The sequence below is a fragment of the Trachurus trachurus genome (genome assembly GCF_905171665.1).
Source record: "Trachurus trachurus genome assembly, chromosome: 10".
NCBI lineage: Eukaryota > Metazoa > Chordata > Actinopteri > Carangiformes > Carangidae > Trachurus > Trachurus trachurus.
In genome coordinates, this window is record NC_139894.1 from 20022405 (window position 1) to 20041253 (window position 18849).

Below are 18849 nucleotides of genomic sequence, written 5' to 3' on the forward strand. Positions count from 1 at the left end.
TTCTCTCCCTCTCTCCTCTTTCTTACTTCACACTGTATTGTCTGTGCCCCTCTGCCCCTCCTCCTTTATGTCCGTGTCCTCTCATCATCTCCTCCTCTTTACCTTACTCACCCTCTCCGCTCTTTTTTCTCTCCCCTGCTCTTCGAACATATCTCTGCATTTCCACTTTTTTCCCTCTTCCCTCGTACTCTTAATATCTTCTGTCTATCCAGTACATTATTCTCCCTTTCCCTCTGTTTCACTGTACAGATTCATTCTGTTGCTCAGTCTATTCTCTTTTGTATTTTATATCTCCACTGTAGATATTATTAAAGTCAATAAGCCACCTTTACAGCAGCAACATGCTTGTGCAGCAGTAACATTGTTACATATTGAAAAGAATGACGTTTAACCTGCAATCGCTTGTTGAAGATGTAACAAACAAATATGACTGAAACAAAGGTTATATAAAACTAAAAGAAATTAAACTCAATACCAAAACTAAACCAGATGCCTACACATCTAAACACCTTTTCAGTAACATATTATCAACACAACCAGATGTACTGCTGTGTAATTATTAGCTGGTCCAAAAAAAACTTCCACTCTACAAGTTCAGGGGCAGTAAGATATACATATATGATCTTAACATATACCGGCTACAGGGTCTACACAGCAGTTTCACATCTGTACTGTGGAGGTCAGAGGAGAAAGTGGTACTGTGCTCATAACGCTCAGTCAGTTAAATCAAACCCACATGACTCCACATCGCTCTGGGTTTGAGTGCTGGTCATAACGTTAATAGCATGTAATGCCCTAAAAGTCACTTAGAAAACTACTGATCCAAGTAATCTGTCAAGTGTTTGACAGCTAATGAGTTTCCATATTAAATTCTCTCTATTATGACAATGGGCAGGAAGTCTTCAAAAGCCCTAATAGTCGTGTTACCTTCATTAATATAATGGCCGTAACTGCTCTTGTAAGGGCCATATAAATTTCTAATAAAGGCTCAAGTGGTATTCTGTTAGAAAGGGTATTTTGTAATTTCTTATGAGGAGTGACAGGACTGAGTTTTTTCTGGTCAGGTCAAATTATTTGGGTTGAAATTATTTTTAAGTTTTTGATGACAAATTTGCTTAGTTTTGAGAACACGACTGACTTGGTTGACTTCACACAGTCTACAATTTCCTACTAATGAGGACGAAGTTTCTTGTTATGGTTTCCCTCTCTGAATATCTGTGTTGTTTTCCTGAATACATCTGGTGTGGAAGCAAAACTTTTATCCACTGGTCCCACTCAGCATTCTTCACTTCTGCAGATGCCTCACGGTAATCTGCTGCAGTGTATCTCTAAAATCCACTCTCTGCTCTGTTATGCTATCTGCTCACAAAGCTCATATATCAGCTTTGCAGGGTGCTGATCAGATCCCAGACTGGTGCTTGTCTTTAAGCAGGATGTAGCCTCAGGAGGAGAGCAGAGGCTTGGTGGAGAGGGAAGGAAGGAGAGGAGGTGGAGGAGGAGGATGAGATGAGGAAGATGAGGAGGGGAATGAATTAGAGACTATGGGGAAAAAAAGATGTGGGTGGGAAGGAATTCGGCTAGGTTCCAGACCCATGAATAAAATGCATAAAGTACACAGTAAATTTTTAATGCTGTTTAGTTTCCACCAAGAGGCCAGATTTGCATCCCCATCCCCTGATTATGACATCTTCAGTCAGCACTCCAGGCATGGCTTTGCCAATTTTAATGTTAGTGTGCGAGTATTTGTGCAAACTCACAAATACCCACTTGTGAGTTTAAGCACGTGCACACACACACACACACACACACACACACACACACACACACACACACACACACACACACACACACACACACACACACACACACACACACACACACACACACACACACACACACACACACACACACACACACACACACACACACACACACACGTGTTGAGTGGAGGTTACCTCTGCTGAGGGAAGCTAATCGTGCTGAAGCCATTCCCACTTTGATTTCCTTCTGAATCAATTTTGGTCCTTTTCCTGTCACAGGCTTCTTCAGGGATCTGCTATCAGATGAAATCTCAGGGCCATCACTTTAAACGGGAGAGAAGGGGAGAAAAAAATGCTGCTTTGGTGGAGACTCTGGAGACAGTCTGACTGAGAGGTCATGGTAGAAATTAAAGATGTTTTGAGACTGACTTCATAAGTAAAATAATAGCACCCTTAATTCATACATTATGGAAAATGATGTTCTTGAAATGCGACCTCCTGCTCATGTGTAAATCAATAGTATATTTATATGCATGCTAGTGTGTCTGTTTTCAGTCTTATGATGGTTTTGATCTTATGTTGTTTTCTCTGAATAGGAAGAGACAAGTTATGAATCTCCGTCTATGCATGATTAGAAAAGTTTTTATCTGGCAAACAGGGCAAAGCCACTTTGGTTTCAGGGCTTTTTGGATTCATCAGCCCATCAGTAACTCAAGATGAAAGAAACAAAACATTCATCCTCTGGATTTGGAATGCATTGATCTAACTTTTTTCTATCAATTCCAAGACCTCAGCTATAGGGGGTATCTACTGATGCAGAGTACTGATGTGGCAGCTGTTGCTGCTTTCACCTCTGTTTTAAAATCTGCAAATGTCACTACATGGAATACATTTAGATTAGCATGAGCCCAAGAATTTATTTTCTTTGGGGTTCAGCTCAACATGATAGAATGAGTGCACGGTGACTGTAAACACTGATATTTATAAGCAAATAGGTAATAAACCATTTCAATTCAGATATTCAACTGTACCCGATCCACTTGATAAAGTGACAATTGTTAACAATTTAGCACAAGTGTCCCTAATAACCACTGTCAGACTTTTATATGAACATGTGGATCATCATTATATCTTTTCATTTACCACATAACTTGAGATATGGAAGCACCTGCTAATATTGCTCGAAATGTCCATCACAATAAATTATTACGCTAAGTCCTGCAGAGTCACGAGTACCTTTGTTCTTTTCAGTTTGCTTATTGTTTGTACTCAGCACTTGCCCTCGTTGGTGTGATGTGCGTGTCTGCTTTGGTTTTTTCTGTAGCACCTGCTAATATGACAGAGAATAATTAGAAATGCCGTTTTCTAATAAATTACTACAGGTTTCTGAAAAGTGAAATATTAGGCTTACTTTACATGTGTTGACACAAAAGTCTTCAAAAATATTGAACTATCGACCGTTTAGCACAGCAAAACTCAGGTTAGATTTCTGCCTTAAAATCTGTGTTTGACACTGAAGCCCTGGGTTTACAATGAGCACAACAGGGCAAGTGTCCATATTGCCAAAAGTGCAGGATTATGCTGAGTTGAAGTTTTCGCCGAGTTGTTTTCAGTCTTTCCAGTCTTTTCACTGCATTTCCTCATTGACATGTCTGCCCCTTCTCCACCTCAGGGGAGACTGTCTGAACACTGCAGCCTAGTTTGACTTGCTGTTTAGCAGCTGAACTGCAACATCTAATGGAACTACTCACTGCGACATGAATCTGTTTACACAGACATGCAGTCAATTAACAGTAATTACAATGGTGGCGCTGCTAAATAAACTGCATTATGTACAGTTTTTTAATAAAGGAATCCCATCAGCTTGTGTTATATTTTGAACAGATTTTAATTAAACTCTAAGAAAGGCTTAATTGAACCGTTCAAAAACTTTTTTTTGCTTGTGAACATTCTCCTACAGTGTTTGCAACTTTGAATGGACAGTGTAAATTACAACTGAAAATTCCAGCACCACCTCCAACGAAGATGATACGATAATAACGTCAGAGTTTTATCACCTTGTAATCACTTTGAAGGGTTTGAATGACATTGGGGCAGTGTCACAGTGAGCTAAAACAGCCAGTTAATGCTTTTGAGATGAGCACACTAAAATATTAATGGAGATCCTGGGAAAGGAAAGGTCATTCCTGAGACTTAGACTGAATAATAAGACGGCCGTGGCAACTGCTGTGAACCTCAAGCAACACCAAAAAAAAAAAAAAAAAACCCAGCAGAAATACATTTCAGGCAGCAGTACCTCAGCAGCAGTCCTCTGCTGGTCACAGCAAATACTGATGAGAGCAGATGAAACTCTTTCTTCTACACACAACATGTTTGTAGCTGCAGGTCAAAATGAACTCAGCAGAAATTATCAACCAGACGCAAATTGTCCAGATGGTATAGATATCAACAAACATATTGACTCCACAGAATATGGTGCAAATATGGCCACACTCATTCACTTCCCCAGATACTGATTTTTGAGTGATGTTTGTTGTGCTGAACCTCAAATTACGATTATTATTATAGTAAAATCATTGTAAATCAATCCAAAAGTGGAACACGTGTGTAAACTGTATGTGATTGGTAGTTTAGCCACACCAAATTGCTTGAACTAGCTGAGATGGGCTAGCTTCTGCTGTATTCAGCTGATGCTAGTTAGCTAGGTTTGTGGTTTTGGATTTGATATACTGTAGTTACAACCTCATTTAGTTAGGCGGGATAACAAACTAAAATATCAATTTGTAAGTTGATTGAAATATATATTTCATAAAAATTAAAGATTCAGATTAAGGTTTGGTCGGTAATTTTGGTTTTAGCTTCAGCTTCAGGTAGACACGGCCATCTCCACGAGCTAGCTTTCAATACAGCTCTCCTGTTTCATTGTCCTTCTCTAAACATTTTACATGCTGTTATTAGTTTAAAGTCGTTTTTGCATGATAAAATAGATACTAAAAAAGCCAGACTCCTGTTATTACAAACACTTAGCCTACTGTGTAACCCAATCCTCCAATTTACCACCATCCGCCCATTCAGATCAGGAAAACCTTTCTTCCTCCCTCTATCACATTTAAGCACAGTTTTAAAAAAAAAAAAACACTAAAATCATTCTCTTCTTTTCCTATTTCTACATTTTAACACAACTGCTCTGCATCTCAGTCTGCCTGTCTCCCCCTCTTCTCTCTCATCCCTTTATTCTCTGCCTCTGCTCGAAGCCTATAGGATACAGTTTGCCCTCACTGTGTTTCAAATTACATGCCACATCAAATAAGGCTATCTCATAATGTGGTTAGCGTGAATGCAAGCGCGTGTATGTGTGAGTCCTTTGGTATTCTATCACCTTCAGAATCAGATTTCTATTAAACGAATGTCTAGAGTTGAGCTCAGTATTCAGAAAGAGTAACACAGTAATAGATCTGATAGACATCGCACACTGTGTCATTATTACTGACCTTTCTTTCTCTCTCCCCTCTCTCCCCTCTGCCTGGCTCCCCTGCAAACATTTAAAGGAAGCCGAGGTAAGTAAATCCATTGTGTTTGTAACTTGATAACACTACTTTTGAAACGCACTGCAGTACCTTCCTGGCAGCCCCAGACATTATAGCGTTTGTCTGGCAATTGCTGTAAGGCATTGTTGCAGAGCAGGAGTTGTGTTGCTGATTTGAATGCTCAGCAGGTTGGGTGGCTGGTCGGCCATAACGGGGTATATAGTTCAGAATATTAAAAATGTTGCAGCAGTGGTTTGATATTTAGCAGTTTTCTACAGTGCTAGTCGGTGTACAACAGTAGACTAATGTTAACTTCACAACAACACAGAAAGGTCTCTTTGGGAAGACTTTCCACTAGATCTTAGAACCTGTATGGATTTGTTCCTAATCAGCCACAAGAGCATTTGCAAGGTTGGAGGACAAGGTCTGAGTCTGCAATCAAGCTGTCGATCCGTTTAGGGTCATGCCTCTTTGCAGTCTGGTCAACTTCTGGGAAAACTCTGAATGGGGACGTTGTCACCTTTTAACATGTTGGCATCTCCCCCAGACCTGGAGAATACTGTATGTCTAAAATGTCAAAAGTACATGCAGTATTAGGATTTTTAAACCTAAACAAGCGAGTTTCCTTTGGTTATACAGTTTAGTTCATAGTTCCAGTTTGATTCTGACAAACATTATTTTATCTGAACCTCAATCTAATATTTAAAGTCATATGACTACAACAGTAACAGCAAACACAGAGTAAATTGAGAGTTTACGTCTCAAAGTGCTCTAAACAGTTCAGGCTGTAGTCAGGAGTCTGCTGTGAAGAAATTAACTTTTCCACAGTAACGTCTTACTTTGTACTTTCACAGCCATAAAGTTAATTTTATAGCAAGACAGAGCAGGAGAGGTGGACATAAAATAAGAAAAAAAAGAAATGATGACATGAGTGAAATAAGGACCTGAGGGAGAAGCTAATTAAGTTTCATCTCCCCATTTCAAACTTTTGCGTCGGCTCAAATGTCGGCAGTTGTCATTTATAGAACAAGGACTGGATGAGTGGGTCAACTGTCCATTTTCTGTAGACCGCTTTGCACGACTGCCTGATTTAGACCTCGTTCTGCATCTCTATATGCTGTATATCTCTCCCCCTCCTTCTCTCTTCCTTCAGTAATGAAGCAGGTAGAGATCCTGCCTTCAGACGCAGCAGGTTTTCTCTGCCTGGTTCACGTACTGTCACTGACACAGGCTCACTCCCTGCTGACTCGCATATGGTTACTGCTTCAGATGCAGACACCACCACTGCGTATGTGTGTGTGTAGATTACTTACTACCGCAAGCCAACTTTGGTAACCCTAACCCTCCTCCTGTCTAGAATGTATAAGCACAATATAAACATTTCACAAAGGGGTTTGGAAGGCACTATAATGTACAGTATAAGCAAATAAAAATATTATTAACATATTCATCAGCAGATAGATCTCCTCCTGTGGGCACTACAGAGGATGGTTTAAAACACATAATGAATGACAGTATAGTAAACCACTGCTGATATCATCTAAAATGCACTTTCATGGGGCAGGCTGACAAACACTGCACCTTTGTAAATACTTAAAATGTTCCAATATCTGCCTACAACTGCACAATGGTGTGTTATAAATCACTTGTAGTGCTTTTAAATGCTCGATATGGGAGAGCTGATGGGATAAGGAAGCAAATCTCTCACAGACCGAGCTCAATGGGAAAGTTGAGCTAGAATTATGAGGTCGAGCTCCAGCCTGTACACATACACACAGTGGCCTATTGAAATGTACTGTAGCTTTTCCCTATTTCTCTTCTTACTCAGTGCAAGCTGTGGCTACTCTCCCCCTGTGCCCCTCCCATCCCCATCTCTATATTAGTTTTATAGGCTGATTCATAGATTATTAACCCCCTTTTCCTGTTTATATGCATGATGTACACATACAACACTAAACAGTGTTTAAGCTCAGGCTCTTTTCATAACAGGCTTTTTAATTGCCTTACACAATAGATGATGAATCCACTCTGAATTGAGCCATCGAACCAAAGAGTATTTGGCTTGACAAATCCAAACCTCTTCTCAACCAAGCTTAGCTGAGTAAAGCCAATTATTTTCAGATTTAATATTTCCAGTTGATGAGGCTGTCTCCATGACTGTAGACTTGACTGTATCTGAGCAATGAGAATAATGTGTGTGTTTTTAAACGTGATTATAGAAACATCATAGCAGCTAAAAAGGCATCTGTGCTACACTATGCTACAGTCTTCCTTCGCCTCAAATAACAAGCACAGCACTGCTGTCTGAGTTGTTTTCGTGTGTTTAAAATCTATGTTGACCTTGACATTAAATATTTTTGCCCCAGTTCAAGTCCGATTTGCTAGAGCCTGTAACTTCCTTCACTCCCCAGTGAGTCTCCTGCTGGTTTCTCTGTACATTTGTGCCCTATTTTCACACGCCCAAACACTCTTTTACCTCTCACTGTTTTGGGGAGGTTTTTTTCTATGCCAATCGTTCATTTTTACAAAACACAAGTATGAAAGAACACAAGGCGAGAAGAATGAGGACAGGGCTTCTCAGTAGTTTGGTTTAGTATTTGAGCTGTTCTATCTCTGGTCTACAAAATAATTCAAAGATATTCTCAGCATGGTGTTATGTTTTTTTTTCTTTTTATAACCCAGTTTTTTGTGTTTTCACTCAGGATGACTACTTCAAAAGCTGGGCTCCTGCCAAGTCTCTAGACCAAGGTGAGTGTTGTTTTTTGTGTGACCCCGATGTTTATATTAATACTTACTATGTGAGCCAGGGTGGATATCAAACCACGGTACTGAGCATCAAGGAAAATGTGTCTGAAGTATTCAAAATATATTTACATGATAAAACAAAGAACAGTAAGAAATACCTGCTGATATCAAAGACTTTCTAAGCTTATTGTGATGCACTCATCCTCACTTTGAGAGGGAGAAAAAATGTCTTTTACCAGAGAAAAACATTTCCACACAGAGGCCACTCTGTCCAGGATAAAGTCCTCAAAGATCGAAGCATGTTTCACATTTTCTGTTCCGTCGTAGCAGCCTTTCATAACACAGTTAGGACCCAGGAGGACATTTAATTCAGTTGGTAAAAATGATTTATCTTGTCACCCATTTTGAAGCTACAGCGTATCCGTCTATAAAGGTGTAACATATTGAAATGCACCAAAACAGAAAGAGACAAAACAGAAGGAAACTCTTCTCCGATTTTATGCCTCTATTTTCTTCTGAAAAATGACAAGTTTGAAAATGAGAAAACCTTGTATCGCATCAGTCACAATCACATCTAAGACAAAAAGAAAATAACACGGGACATTCAACTGAAGAAAATGCTGGACTTTACACAGTTTTGTGTCGAAAATGCAGCCTTAAAGGGAGTTACTGTACGTATGCAGTATCATAGAAATCGGTGGTGCGTATCATGGGGTGATAGAGGTGCAAAAACTGAATGTTATGTAGAAAACACATCAAACCCGAAGTATTTAAGAGATTTAATATGCCTTTGCTTATTTCAAACTGCACCGTTGTTGATATACTGAGCCTTGAGTGTGTTGTGTTGTTCTTTTATACTGTAGTTGTTTGATATTTACTTCACACCTTCAATCTCAGTGTTTTAATGGTACAGTTTACAGCTTATAAATTAGATGGACTACAAATGAACTAATTGCTGTTCAGTGAACTGATGCCAAAAATCCAGTCATCTCCTTAAGCATACTGTATGTGTGTGTGTGTCTTTTTCAAGGCCAAATGCAGCTCTTTCCACAGTTACGTCCAGCTTGTGGACTCAGTATATGGAAACAATGCCAAGTCCACTTTATCAATCACACTCAAGTGTGTAATGCTCTTAGACCTCCAGTAACTCTTGGCTAAACTCAATTATTGCAAACACTCGCTCAGTCACACTCTCAGTCTCATTGTCTCGCACATACACACACACAGTTTGGGGGCTTGATTGGACTTGAGCTCTCTGAACAGCACACCAGACCTTAAAATCTTCCTACCACCACAGTTTGTTCTGTTCTGTGTTGGCTTGGTTTTGCATATCTAGCACAGTAACTGTAACTCTTCAGGGAAAGACTTGCTGAGCAGGTTTATCTGGGCCAGCTCCTCGTGGATACCGAGCCTAATGAGAACAGCCTCGCCTCAGTGCATCAAATTCTGGAGCTCCTCTCTGGTTTCTCAGCGACAGCTAAAGACCAAAAAAAATAAACAGCATTTCACTCTCCTAACCAGGGACTGAGTAGATGAGATGGAGGAATCCTCTTTGCAAAAATCCAGGGGAAGCACACGTACATGCTTGATTTAGAATCTAAAACGATGATGTACTACTGAACTATATCTGTGCTCTGTGCTCATGGAGGCTCTGCTTTTGATACCTACAAAGACTAAACTTTTGCATCTATCAGGAGTTTTCTCCTTGCATTGCTAATATTTCATTCAGTCAGTCTAGAGATCAGGGAACAGAGTGCTTCACACTGTTGCAAGGCAGCTACAGAGAATAACCAGAGGGAAAAGATAATCACTGCCCTGGCTTACTGTGTGGTTCCCTGCACACACTTCACTTGCCAGTGTAATGCTCCACTGTGGTGATGTATTGTCCTTAAGGATTTCAGAATTTACTTCTGTTGCTCCAGATCTCTGTGTTGTCAGGGTGAAGGCCAGGTTGTGAGCTAATGTGAGTTTATATTAAAAACAAAACAAAAAAATATTGAATGACAAGTGCGTGCAGAGGACTTGACTGGAGGTCAAAAAACCGACAGGATAGTGATACCATCAATCACCACCTGCTGATCTCAGTTTGACTAATGAATCACCGGCCGCCCTTGGAGACTAATCAGCAGCAGGAAGGGTGACGGGGCAAAATCCAGTTCCCTTGATGAATCACTGGGCGATTAATGCCTCTGTAGCATCTAATGAATGAAATCAGTGGGATCACAAATGACTTGTTGGTGATGCTGAACGCTGAGCAATCAAATCCCTCAGTGGTAAATCTGTTTTGCAGACTTCTTGTGGTTTAATGAGTTCTAGTAGTTGATTTGAAGCTTATTGTGGAGCTGTTGTAAACATGTATTTCAATCCAAACTAAACCTTATGAGTTTCAGAAAACTTGAATCTGCTCAACCACTTGGCTGTTTTACTTCACAGAAATGATCCATGTCTTCAGTCTGTTACCATAAACATGTCAGGACTGTGCCTGCACATAGTCCTGTTCTCAGTTTCTGTTTTCAAACTGCAGGCCAGACAAAACATACTCAACATAATTAGTTTTCAAATTAATAATTAATTCAATAATCCTTATTCGTTTTTTGTTCTTAGTGTTTTATGCTTTGTGAGAATGGTGAAGACTTTCCTGAGACTAAAGAACATTTTACAGCTTTTGAGCCTGATTTTACCCAGGGTCTCTGCAACTTAGATGTTGCCGTTGTTGTGGAATATTATTCTGTTATGTATATTTTAATCCAACAGAAGTTGCAATGCATTTTGCATTTTACAGTAAATTTGATGATTGCCTTGGGGGCAGTGAAACCTGTTTCTATTTTGGTTTGTAAAATTTGCCTTTAATGTGACACATTTGCTCCAGATCCTCATACACCTGTAGGGGCTGATCATGTAAGACAGTAATTTCCAACTCTCTGGTTTGTGACCCAGCAAATTAAAGCTATTTGCAGCAGAGGATGCAAAGATAAGTATGAAAATCAGTTAGAAACATACCAAATATTGCAGAAGATGAATTCAGAGCTCTTCATCCTCTTGTGTCCCTTTAGATCTTATGACCCATTTTGGGGGTCCCAGCACTCAGGTAGGGAACGCGATACTGACAAGTATCAGAGTAGGATGGAGACCACTAATTTACACACCATCATCATGGTTAACAGTATAGAAGTTTGTCAATGCAATAGAACAGAACAGAACAGAACAGAACAGAACAGAACAGAACAGAACAGAACAGAACAGAACAGAACAGAACAGAACAGAACAGAACAGAACAGAACAGAACAGAATAGAATAGAATAGAATAGAATAGAACAGAACAGAACAGAACAGAACAGAACAGAACAGAACAGAACAGAACAGAACAGAACAGAACAGGTAGGTCTAACTGAAGCTTATCTGGGTACATTTTATTCTCTTTCTGTGACATATATGGTGTAAGTCAATTTCATGTATTGTCTCCATGTATGTCACTTGTTATATAAAGTTGAGGTAGCAGCCTTATAGAACATTTTCTACATTGAAGAACTTCAACTTTTCTGGAAGTGAAAAAGTCACAAACTTAACATCCAGTTGAGGTAAAGTTTTGCAACAGTTTTCTCTGGCAGTCAATTTACTAAACCAACAGACACTTATAGCTCCCCACAAAATATATCCATGCAACAATATACCCTGAAACTGTTTTCTCTGGCTCCCTTCAGCCTTTTCTTTTAGTGTCACTTTTATTTTTTCTAAGTCTCTCATCACTTTCATTTGCTCTTCAGACTTTCAGGCCATTCTCTCAACTCCCCTTCACCTCATACGCCCGTGCTACAGCTCATTGTTTCCCCAGAGCTTTCTATTATTTCTGACTTATTGAGTTCATCAGATGGAAATTACATAACGATAAACAATGGATGACTGTGAATCAACATACCACAGTGACGTAAACAAACGCACTCAGAAGGCCTGTGAGAATTAATTGAGTAGATGTTTTCATACATATTGAATTAATATATGAAGACATTATTTTATTATTGTCATTGTGGTTATGTCTCTTCTCTCTTTGCTTTCATCAGGTTGTTTTGCCCTGCAGGATATATTAAGTAGGCACACTCACCAACACACCACAGTGTCCTGCACCACACACACGTTCTTCATTTTGATTGGTATTTTTATGTCACAGATGGACCACACTCCAGCAGCTCAGTAGGGATCGTTTCACATGATCACAGTCCACGCTGTAACTTGCATCATATCAGATTTGACACTGACAGTTTGGATGTCTCTCAAGTTTGCTGCTGTGAAGTTCACTTTGCTGTTATTTCCTTTTGGCTGTTCATTAAACATTAAAGTTGTTCATTACAACAACAATACAATACGCGAAGTGTGATATTAGTACTGTAGATGACAACTCTTTATATCAATTAGTCTGTTGATTGAAAGCATTCAGATGAGGAGAGAGTCCTAGAAATCCCACATAACACTGTACATGTTACTTTGCGGTGTCACACAAACTTGTTGCCATGGTGACAGCTCATTGACCTGTCTATTTGCCAGTCACGGATGGTTAACCTGTTAGGCCTCAGTACATGCTACGCTTATAGCTAAATTCTATAGCTGTGTGAGGAGGAGGTAGGTGTGTGTGTGGGTGACACTGGCCTGTGTCCCAGACAGCCCAGCTCGCCCTGTGAGTGGATTACACAGGCATCTGTTGTACTCAGATTTAGGCTCAAAGCTGACCCAGGACCAGTGTGAGTGATAGCTGACAACATTTGGAACAAGATCAAAGATAAAAACGGTTCCTGGAGCCGATTTCTCTAAAATGATTGAAAGAAATTGACTAAAATGATTATCATAGGTTCCTCTTTTTTCAGAGGGATTTTTTATCACATCATTGTTTTATTTGTTAACAAACAATGACAAAGGTGGCATTTTTAAATGTCTTATTTTGTCTGACAACAACCCGAATATATTCAGTTTTAATGTAAGAAAAAGATGAAAATACTCACATTTATAGATTTAATTTGTAACCTTTCCACAGTTAAATGTATAAAAGCAGGGGGGCTGCAGGGTGGTGAAGCCCATCCCAGCTGATATAGAGTGAGGGCAGGGTTGGAAAGGCTGCCAGTCTATCACAGGGCTGACATATAGGCCTGTGGGCTAAAGATTAACCTAATATGCATGTCTTTGGACTGTGGGAGGAAGCTGGATAACCTGGTGAGAACCCACACAAGCGCACTGAGAACATGCAAGCTGTTGAGATGTATATTTAAATGATCAATTTTCAAACCTAGAAAGATCTGTGATTTCTGTAAAGGTAACTGTCTATTTCATATTATATATTGCCTGTCTACACACATTAGTAGTGTGGTTGTCTTCTTGAAACTGTCAGAAGTCTGTTTTTTTAGATGTCTAGTTTTACTTCATTTATATACACACACACATAAGCATGTAGTAAAGCAAACATTTGTAGCAGCTCTCTTAAGCAATGTCTAAAACAATTTTTTCTCATTAGTTGCTGATTCATTTTTTTTTCTGTATTTGATTATTTGACTAATCAATCATACTTCACGTTCTGCATCAGTGGATGCAGTTAGCTCCATTGTCATGCATGCAGTGGGATTCAAGTGATAATAGTGAGTGATCAAAGTGATGATGCAATCACTTGCTTGTGAAGAGGGTTACAGTAGATATGGCTGAAAATTTATAAGCATACCGCATGTTAAGATTTCCAAGGTCAATGACTAACATTTACGCTCAACATAAACCAAATCTTTAAGACTGAAGGAGCGTTTTAAGAAGGGTTTGAGCCTCGTGAAGAGGATAAGACATGGGTTAATTGCTTCGCCGCAGTTGCCGTAAACATCGTGTGGAAAAGTTTCACATCAGAACTTGCTTTGATGTTTATTTTGAACTTTTATAAATTAGTTTCATTGTTGAGGCAAAATCCAATATCTTGTGATTTTCATCCATCGTAACTAGGCAGAGGAATATGAGTCTACACCCTCATACAGTATAAGCCTTTTTACACACACACACACACACACACACACACACACACACACACACACACACACACACACACACACACACACACACACACACACACACACACACACACACACACACACACACACACACACACACACACACACACACACTCACAGCAACACATGCATGCACTTGTTAACTGTTGCTTTTACTCCCTGTCTACCTGTGACTGACTGCAGAAATCAAAGTGTAAAGGGGGTTCCTTGTAGCCATTGAAAGTATCAACCAATGCGTTGACATTTACTTTTACTTTTCACATTTAGAGAAAGCAGACATACTGGCTGTCAAACAACCTCATAGGCTCGCTCGCGGAGAAGTCTGTTGTTTACTAGATTCATGATTGTGAGGAGATCACCATTTGTTCATTTTGGCCACATGAATTCAACTCTTACGTTGCCATGACTATTTTCATAGATGTTGCAACATCTCTTCTCAGCATGAAGACCTGAAATTGGTCATATCCTCCAGGTCAACTCAGCTTCAACCAAAGTCAAACTGAATTTGTATTTATTACCATATTTCTGCATCTGCATCATTTTCAGCTCCGTCCCATCTGTAATGGTTGGAGAGTTGCCCTGAAAAGGCCTTTAAGCCTGAGCAGAGACACAAGAGGGGAGGAAGAGTCCTTGGCAGCAGATAACAGTTGTACTGTCAACAAGACCAATGTTAGACTCAGTATTCTGGCTATTTCATTCTGGGTTCTTGTATATGGACATACCCAACAGATTTGTGGGGCTGTGATTGCAATACATTATACAGAGAGGGGCGGGGGGAGAGGATTACAAATGGCATGCAGCGCCCCATTATCAGAGCGGCTCCAGAGGAGCACAGGAGAGTCAAACTGGCACCGAGACACAACTGGAGAACACAATGCGGAGACAAAGACGAAGAGAAGACAATGCAAGTTCAAAAAATTTCAGGTGTTCACTACTCCTGTCTGTTTGCTTAATTAGATTACCAGTGAATACGTGGTTGCTATGGGAACAGTTTTGGCAGCAGAAACAGAAGTCATTTGTGATGCACTCTGGTTTGGCAGTAGCAGCCACAAACAAAGCCGCGAAAAATCTGGAGCTTCCAAATTGCCAATCAGCCTGATTAGACGTGACATTGTGTTTTCCCAGCAGAGTGTTCGTCGTTGTTATATATTTCATCAGCTATATTTCTCCAACTCACTAAGCCTCTGTCTCTCTGAAGATATGCTGTCTGTCTGCTCCCATTTCTCATCGGCCCATCTTTAATCTACCCTAACTCTGTCACTGCCTTTCAATACATTCTCATATAACCATCTCTGATCTGCGCCTGGAGAAGCTAAAAGAATTAGAAAGAGCCAAACTGATAAGGAAGGAGACAGATAGGACAACAAACAGCAGCGAACACCTCAGGTCTGTGTATTAAATGGAGTGTGAGTTGGAGCAAGAACAAATATCTCATTTCGGTGTAATGTGCTAAGGGTTTGTAGCTCGCTCTCCAGGCGTTCTTTAAACATTGTTTACTGCTCTGATTTTAATGGCTTGTTGGCCACATCATAAAAAGTGACTCACTATCCACGACCCTCGGCTCAGCTCTTATCTTGCTCCTTCAGGGGGGCGAGCGCTCGCAGTGTTAAGTCTTAACACATAAACGAGACTATCAGCTGAAATGCACACGTACATGCTACAGTGATTTCAAGCGTATGCAGTAAATTAAACACTCACACATACACACACAGCGAGAAAGGCAGTAATGATACCTGGAGCCTGCTGACACGCAGGGGAAGGAAATTTATACAGTCACAGCGAGGGTATTGTTAATTTAATGAACAGATGAAGCCAATCATATCAGCAAAGCTGTGAAATTTCTGTTTCGGCTGGAAAATAAGGGATGGTATGAAAGACGTGGTAGCGAGGAACTGGTGAGAAATGGTGATTAAGGAAAAGCAGACAGAGCCACAGTGAGTTGAGTGAATTGTTACTTCACTGCACATCCAGTTTACAAAGGCAGAGCCAAAATCAACAACAAACTCAAAGCGAAATGAAGTTGTGAGTCTATGGACAGCAGGGTAAGCTCTGCTGAACAGGCTGTTTTCAAGGGGAGATACACACAACACTAAATCACATGGAGGGAAGGCTGTGTGTTGGTGTGCTTTCTTTTTTTCTTTTTTTTTGCCCTTTGTGCCCCGTAGCCAATAGAGCCTCCAATCATCATCGTAAATTAGGATAAATAAACTTGAGAGGATGTGAGCAGACAGCTGTTGCTAGCGATCACAGCAGCAGCCCCCAGGCGCGATGCCAGCATGTGAAAACGACAGCGGCATCAGCAAAAGTCTCGAGGGAGATATATGAAGATATGCGCGCACAAGGCCTGCGAAGAAGAGCACTCGAGAACGTCTGCCTTTAGAGAGGATGAGTCTGAGATAAGCGAGGCATCCCATAATGAGCAGAGAACGGGTCTGGCAATGGGGAGAGATGCAGAAAGAATAATAAATAAGAGGATGTATTGTCAAGAAAACATTGATTGGACTAACTTTTCTCATATAAGTCATCCAGTCCATGACAGCCCTCAGTCAAAGGCCTCACTCACCAGTAAATACAGTAGATGGATGATTCTGTGAGTTAATCATCTCAGGGTGTTCATGTCACTGCCTACAGACAGATATGACAAACTCCCTGTACCTTAGTGCCTGGCTGCTCGGCTCCCTCCCTGAGGCTCTGCTACCACGTCTGGCCTGCTTCCATGCGGGAAGCTGTAGCTGCTGCAGTGTTAGTGTAAGAGAGAGGCTGGATTAGTGTTTTTGTACCTAGATGGATAGGTGCATTACTTTCCCTTGGATGTGTTTACGTGTCTCTGTGCTGCAATGATCGATGATTATTCCTGTCAGATTTAGTTCATAAACAAACCGGCGTCTCTAAAGCTTAGTTATGAATACACTCTGTCTTATTTTGTTTAAACTGTAGCAAGAAAACAACAATTTGAGGTTTTAACGGTTGTTGTGTTAGCGCAGTGGTGCCAGGCAACCAGCAGAGATGTTGTGATGTAGTATTTTCATTAGTGTTTGCATACAGATTAAACAATGGAGATGTGACATGTTAATTAGTGCTGGGAGATGTATTTGCACTTTGGATGGAGCCAGGTTAGCTGTTTCCCCTGCCTCACTGGCTCAGTCATCAACATACATGACTTGTTATTGATCCTCTCCTCCTGCACATTTATCTGTATCTCATAAAATGTTTACCTATGTATGCACTTTTCAATTAATTACATTTTTTATTCGCTCTCTGGCTTTTCTTTTTAGAACGAGAAGCTGAACCTGATAGATATGGAGACCCAGGGACTAAAGCCCACCCCGGAGCCAAGAGGACAGTACAGGATGGTGAGTTCAGGCTCCATCATTATCATCAGAGTGGGGACTGAATGGAGGGAAAACTTTCTGCAGAAAAGTTGTTGATCCCATGACCATCCTGTTCTACAGTAGCTTATGTACTGCATGTGTGTTGGGCTGTGTATACCTATAGGCTCTTATAGTGAGATCTGTATATCCTAGTGAGACTAATCATCCCAGATTATCAGGTTTAATGAGCAATAAATGCCTTGATAGCCAGTTGATGTTTGCAACAGACTGCCAGTCATTGCCAGTAATTGTCATTGAGCGTAACTCGTCCTGCTCTGCCACCTCAGTTGCATTTCCTATAAAACAGTGGGTATAATACGGCAGTGTTAATACAATTAGTTCTCCACCCCAACTCAGGTTGTGTGCAGAGATGTCAGCGTGGAGCAGAGAGATAACCAAGCTCACAGCTCATCGTCTCAACTAGATAGAGCATGGCTAATTCACACACAGGATGATCAAAGCCAGCCCCTTCAGAGACACAGAGCTATTTCCAGGTTTAGCTTCACTTACTAACATTATGGTGTGTTAGTGCAGGCTAACATTATGATATGGGACTTAGCAAGTGGGCCATAATGTACTGGAGTACAGATTTGCCTCCTCAGAGGACCGTGGCATACCTGTCAGCTCTGCTGTTTGTGCTTGTAGCCTAGCAGAGCTCAACAAGCTAATGTGGGTGTACTGGGCTGAAATCCTTTGTAATGCTGTTTGTTTGAGATTACCAAAGGTAGCAGCCAGTACATTTAAGATACGTATGCCCAGTAATCATAGAGGCATGTGCTGTGTGCAAAGAAATGCAGTAATGTAGAAGCAAAGGCAGAGAAGAAGAAGACCACAAGATAATATACAGTATGCAGATGTAAACAATGTGGGTTTCAAACATTAAGTAAAAATCTACTTTGAAAAGGTTATTATGAGGATGGAGATATATTTAACACATTTATCAGACCACAAGGATATACATATTGCATTTTAGGGAGTATTGCAAGGTAAACTTTTGCTTCTTTACAAGAAAACCTCTTTGATCAAGATACATTCACTCATCTTCTAACATCTTGATCCTGTTGGTGAATCGATAATCTGTTATCCACTGTCCACCAACCTGAACTTGATGACATAACATCATAAAGAGCATTCACATGGGGCCAGTTTATGAGACAACTTGTTACACTACAAGTAAAATATGTGTTGCCACAATAAGGCTCTGGAGTTCTGCTTAAAAAGATAACAGAGAGGGCAAATGGAAAACTAAATGGGGAACCAATTGGTAAATCAAAATGCAAATTGAAATAACACTGACGCCGTCAGCAGCAGCATAATGTTATCGCTTATTTAATCAATTACATGTGTTTTCATCTAATTCAATGTGAGATACGATGCTCGGTAACACGGTAATCCACAGCATCGTAAATCCTAGATA

General features: G+C 40.3%; 1 protein-coding gene across 1 annotated transcript in view; it reads left to right on the forward strand.

Moving 5' to 3' along the window:
- spock1 (SPARC (osteonectin), cwcv and kazal like domains proteoglycan 1) overlaps positions 1-18849 on the forward strand; it is a gene marked incomplete at its 5' end in the record, with an annotated part of 96790 nt that overhangs the window by 44114 nt on the left and 33827 nt on the right. Inside the window, 2 exons of the mRNA XM_083980257.1 lie at positions 7990-8035; positions 17337-17414. Of these exons, the coding sequence (XP_083836383.1) occupies positions 7990-8035; positions 17337-17414 (124 nt within the window). The remainder of the gene's footprint in view (positions 1-7989; positions 8036-17336; positions 17415-18849) is intronic.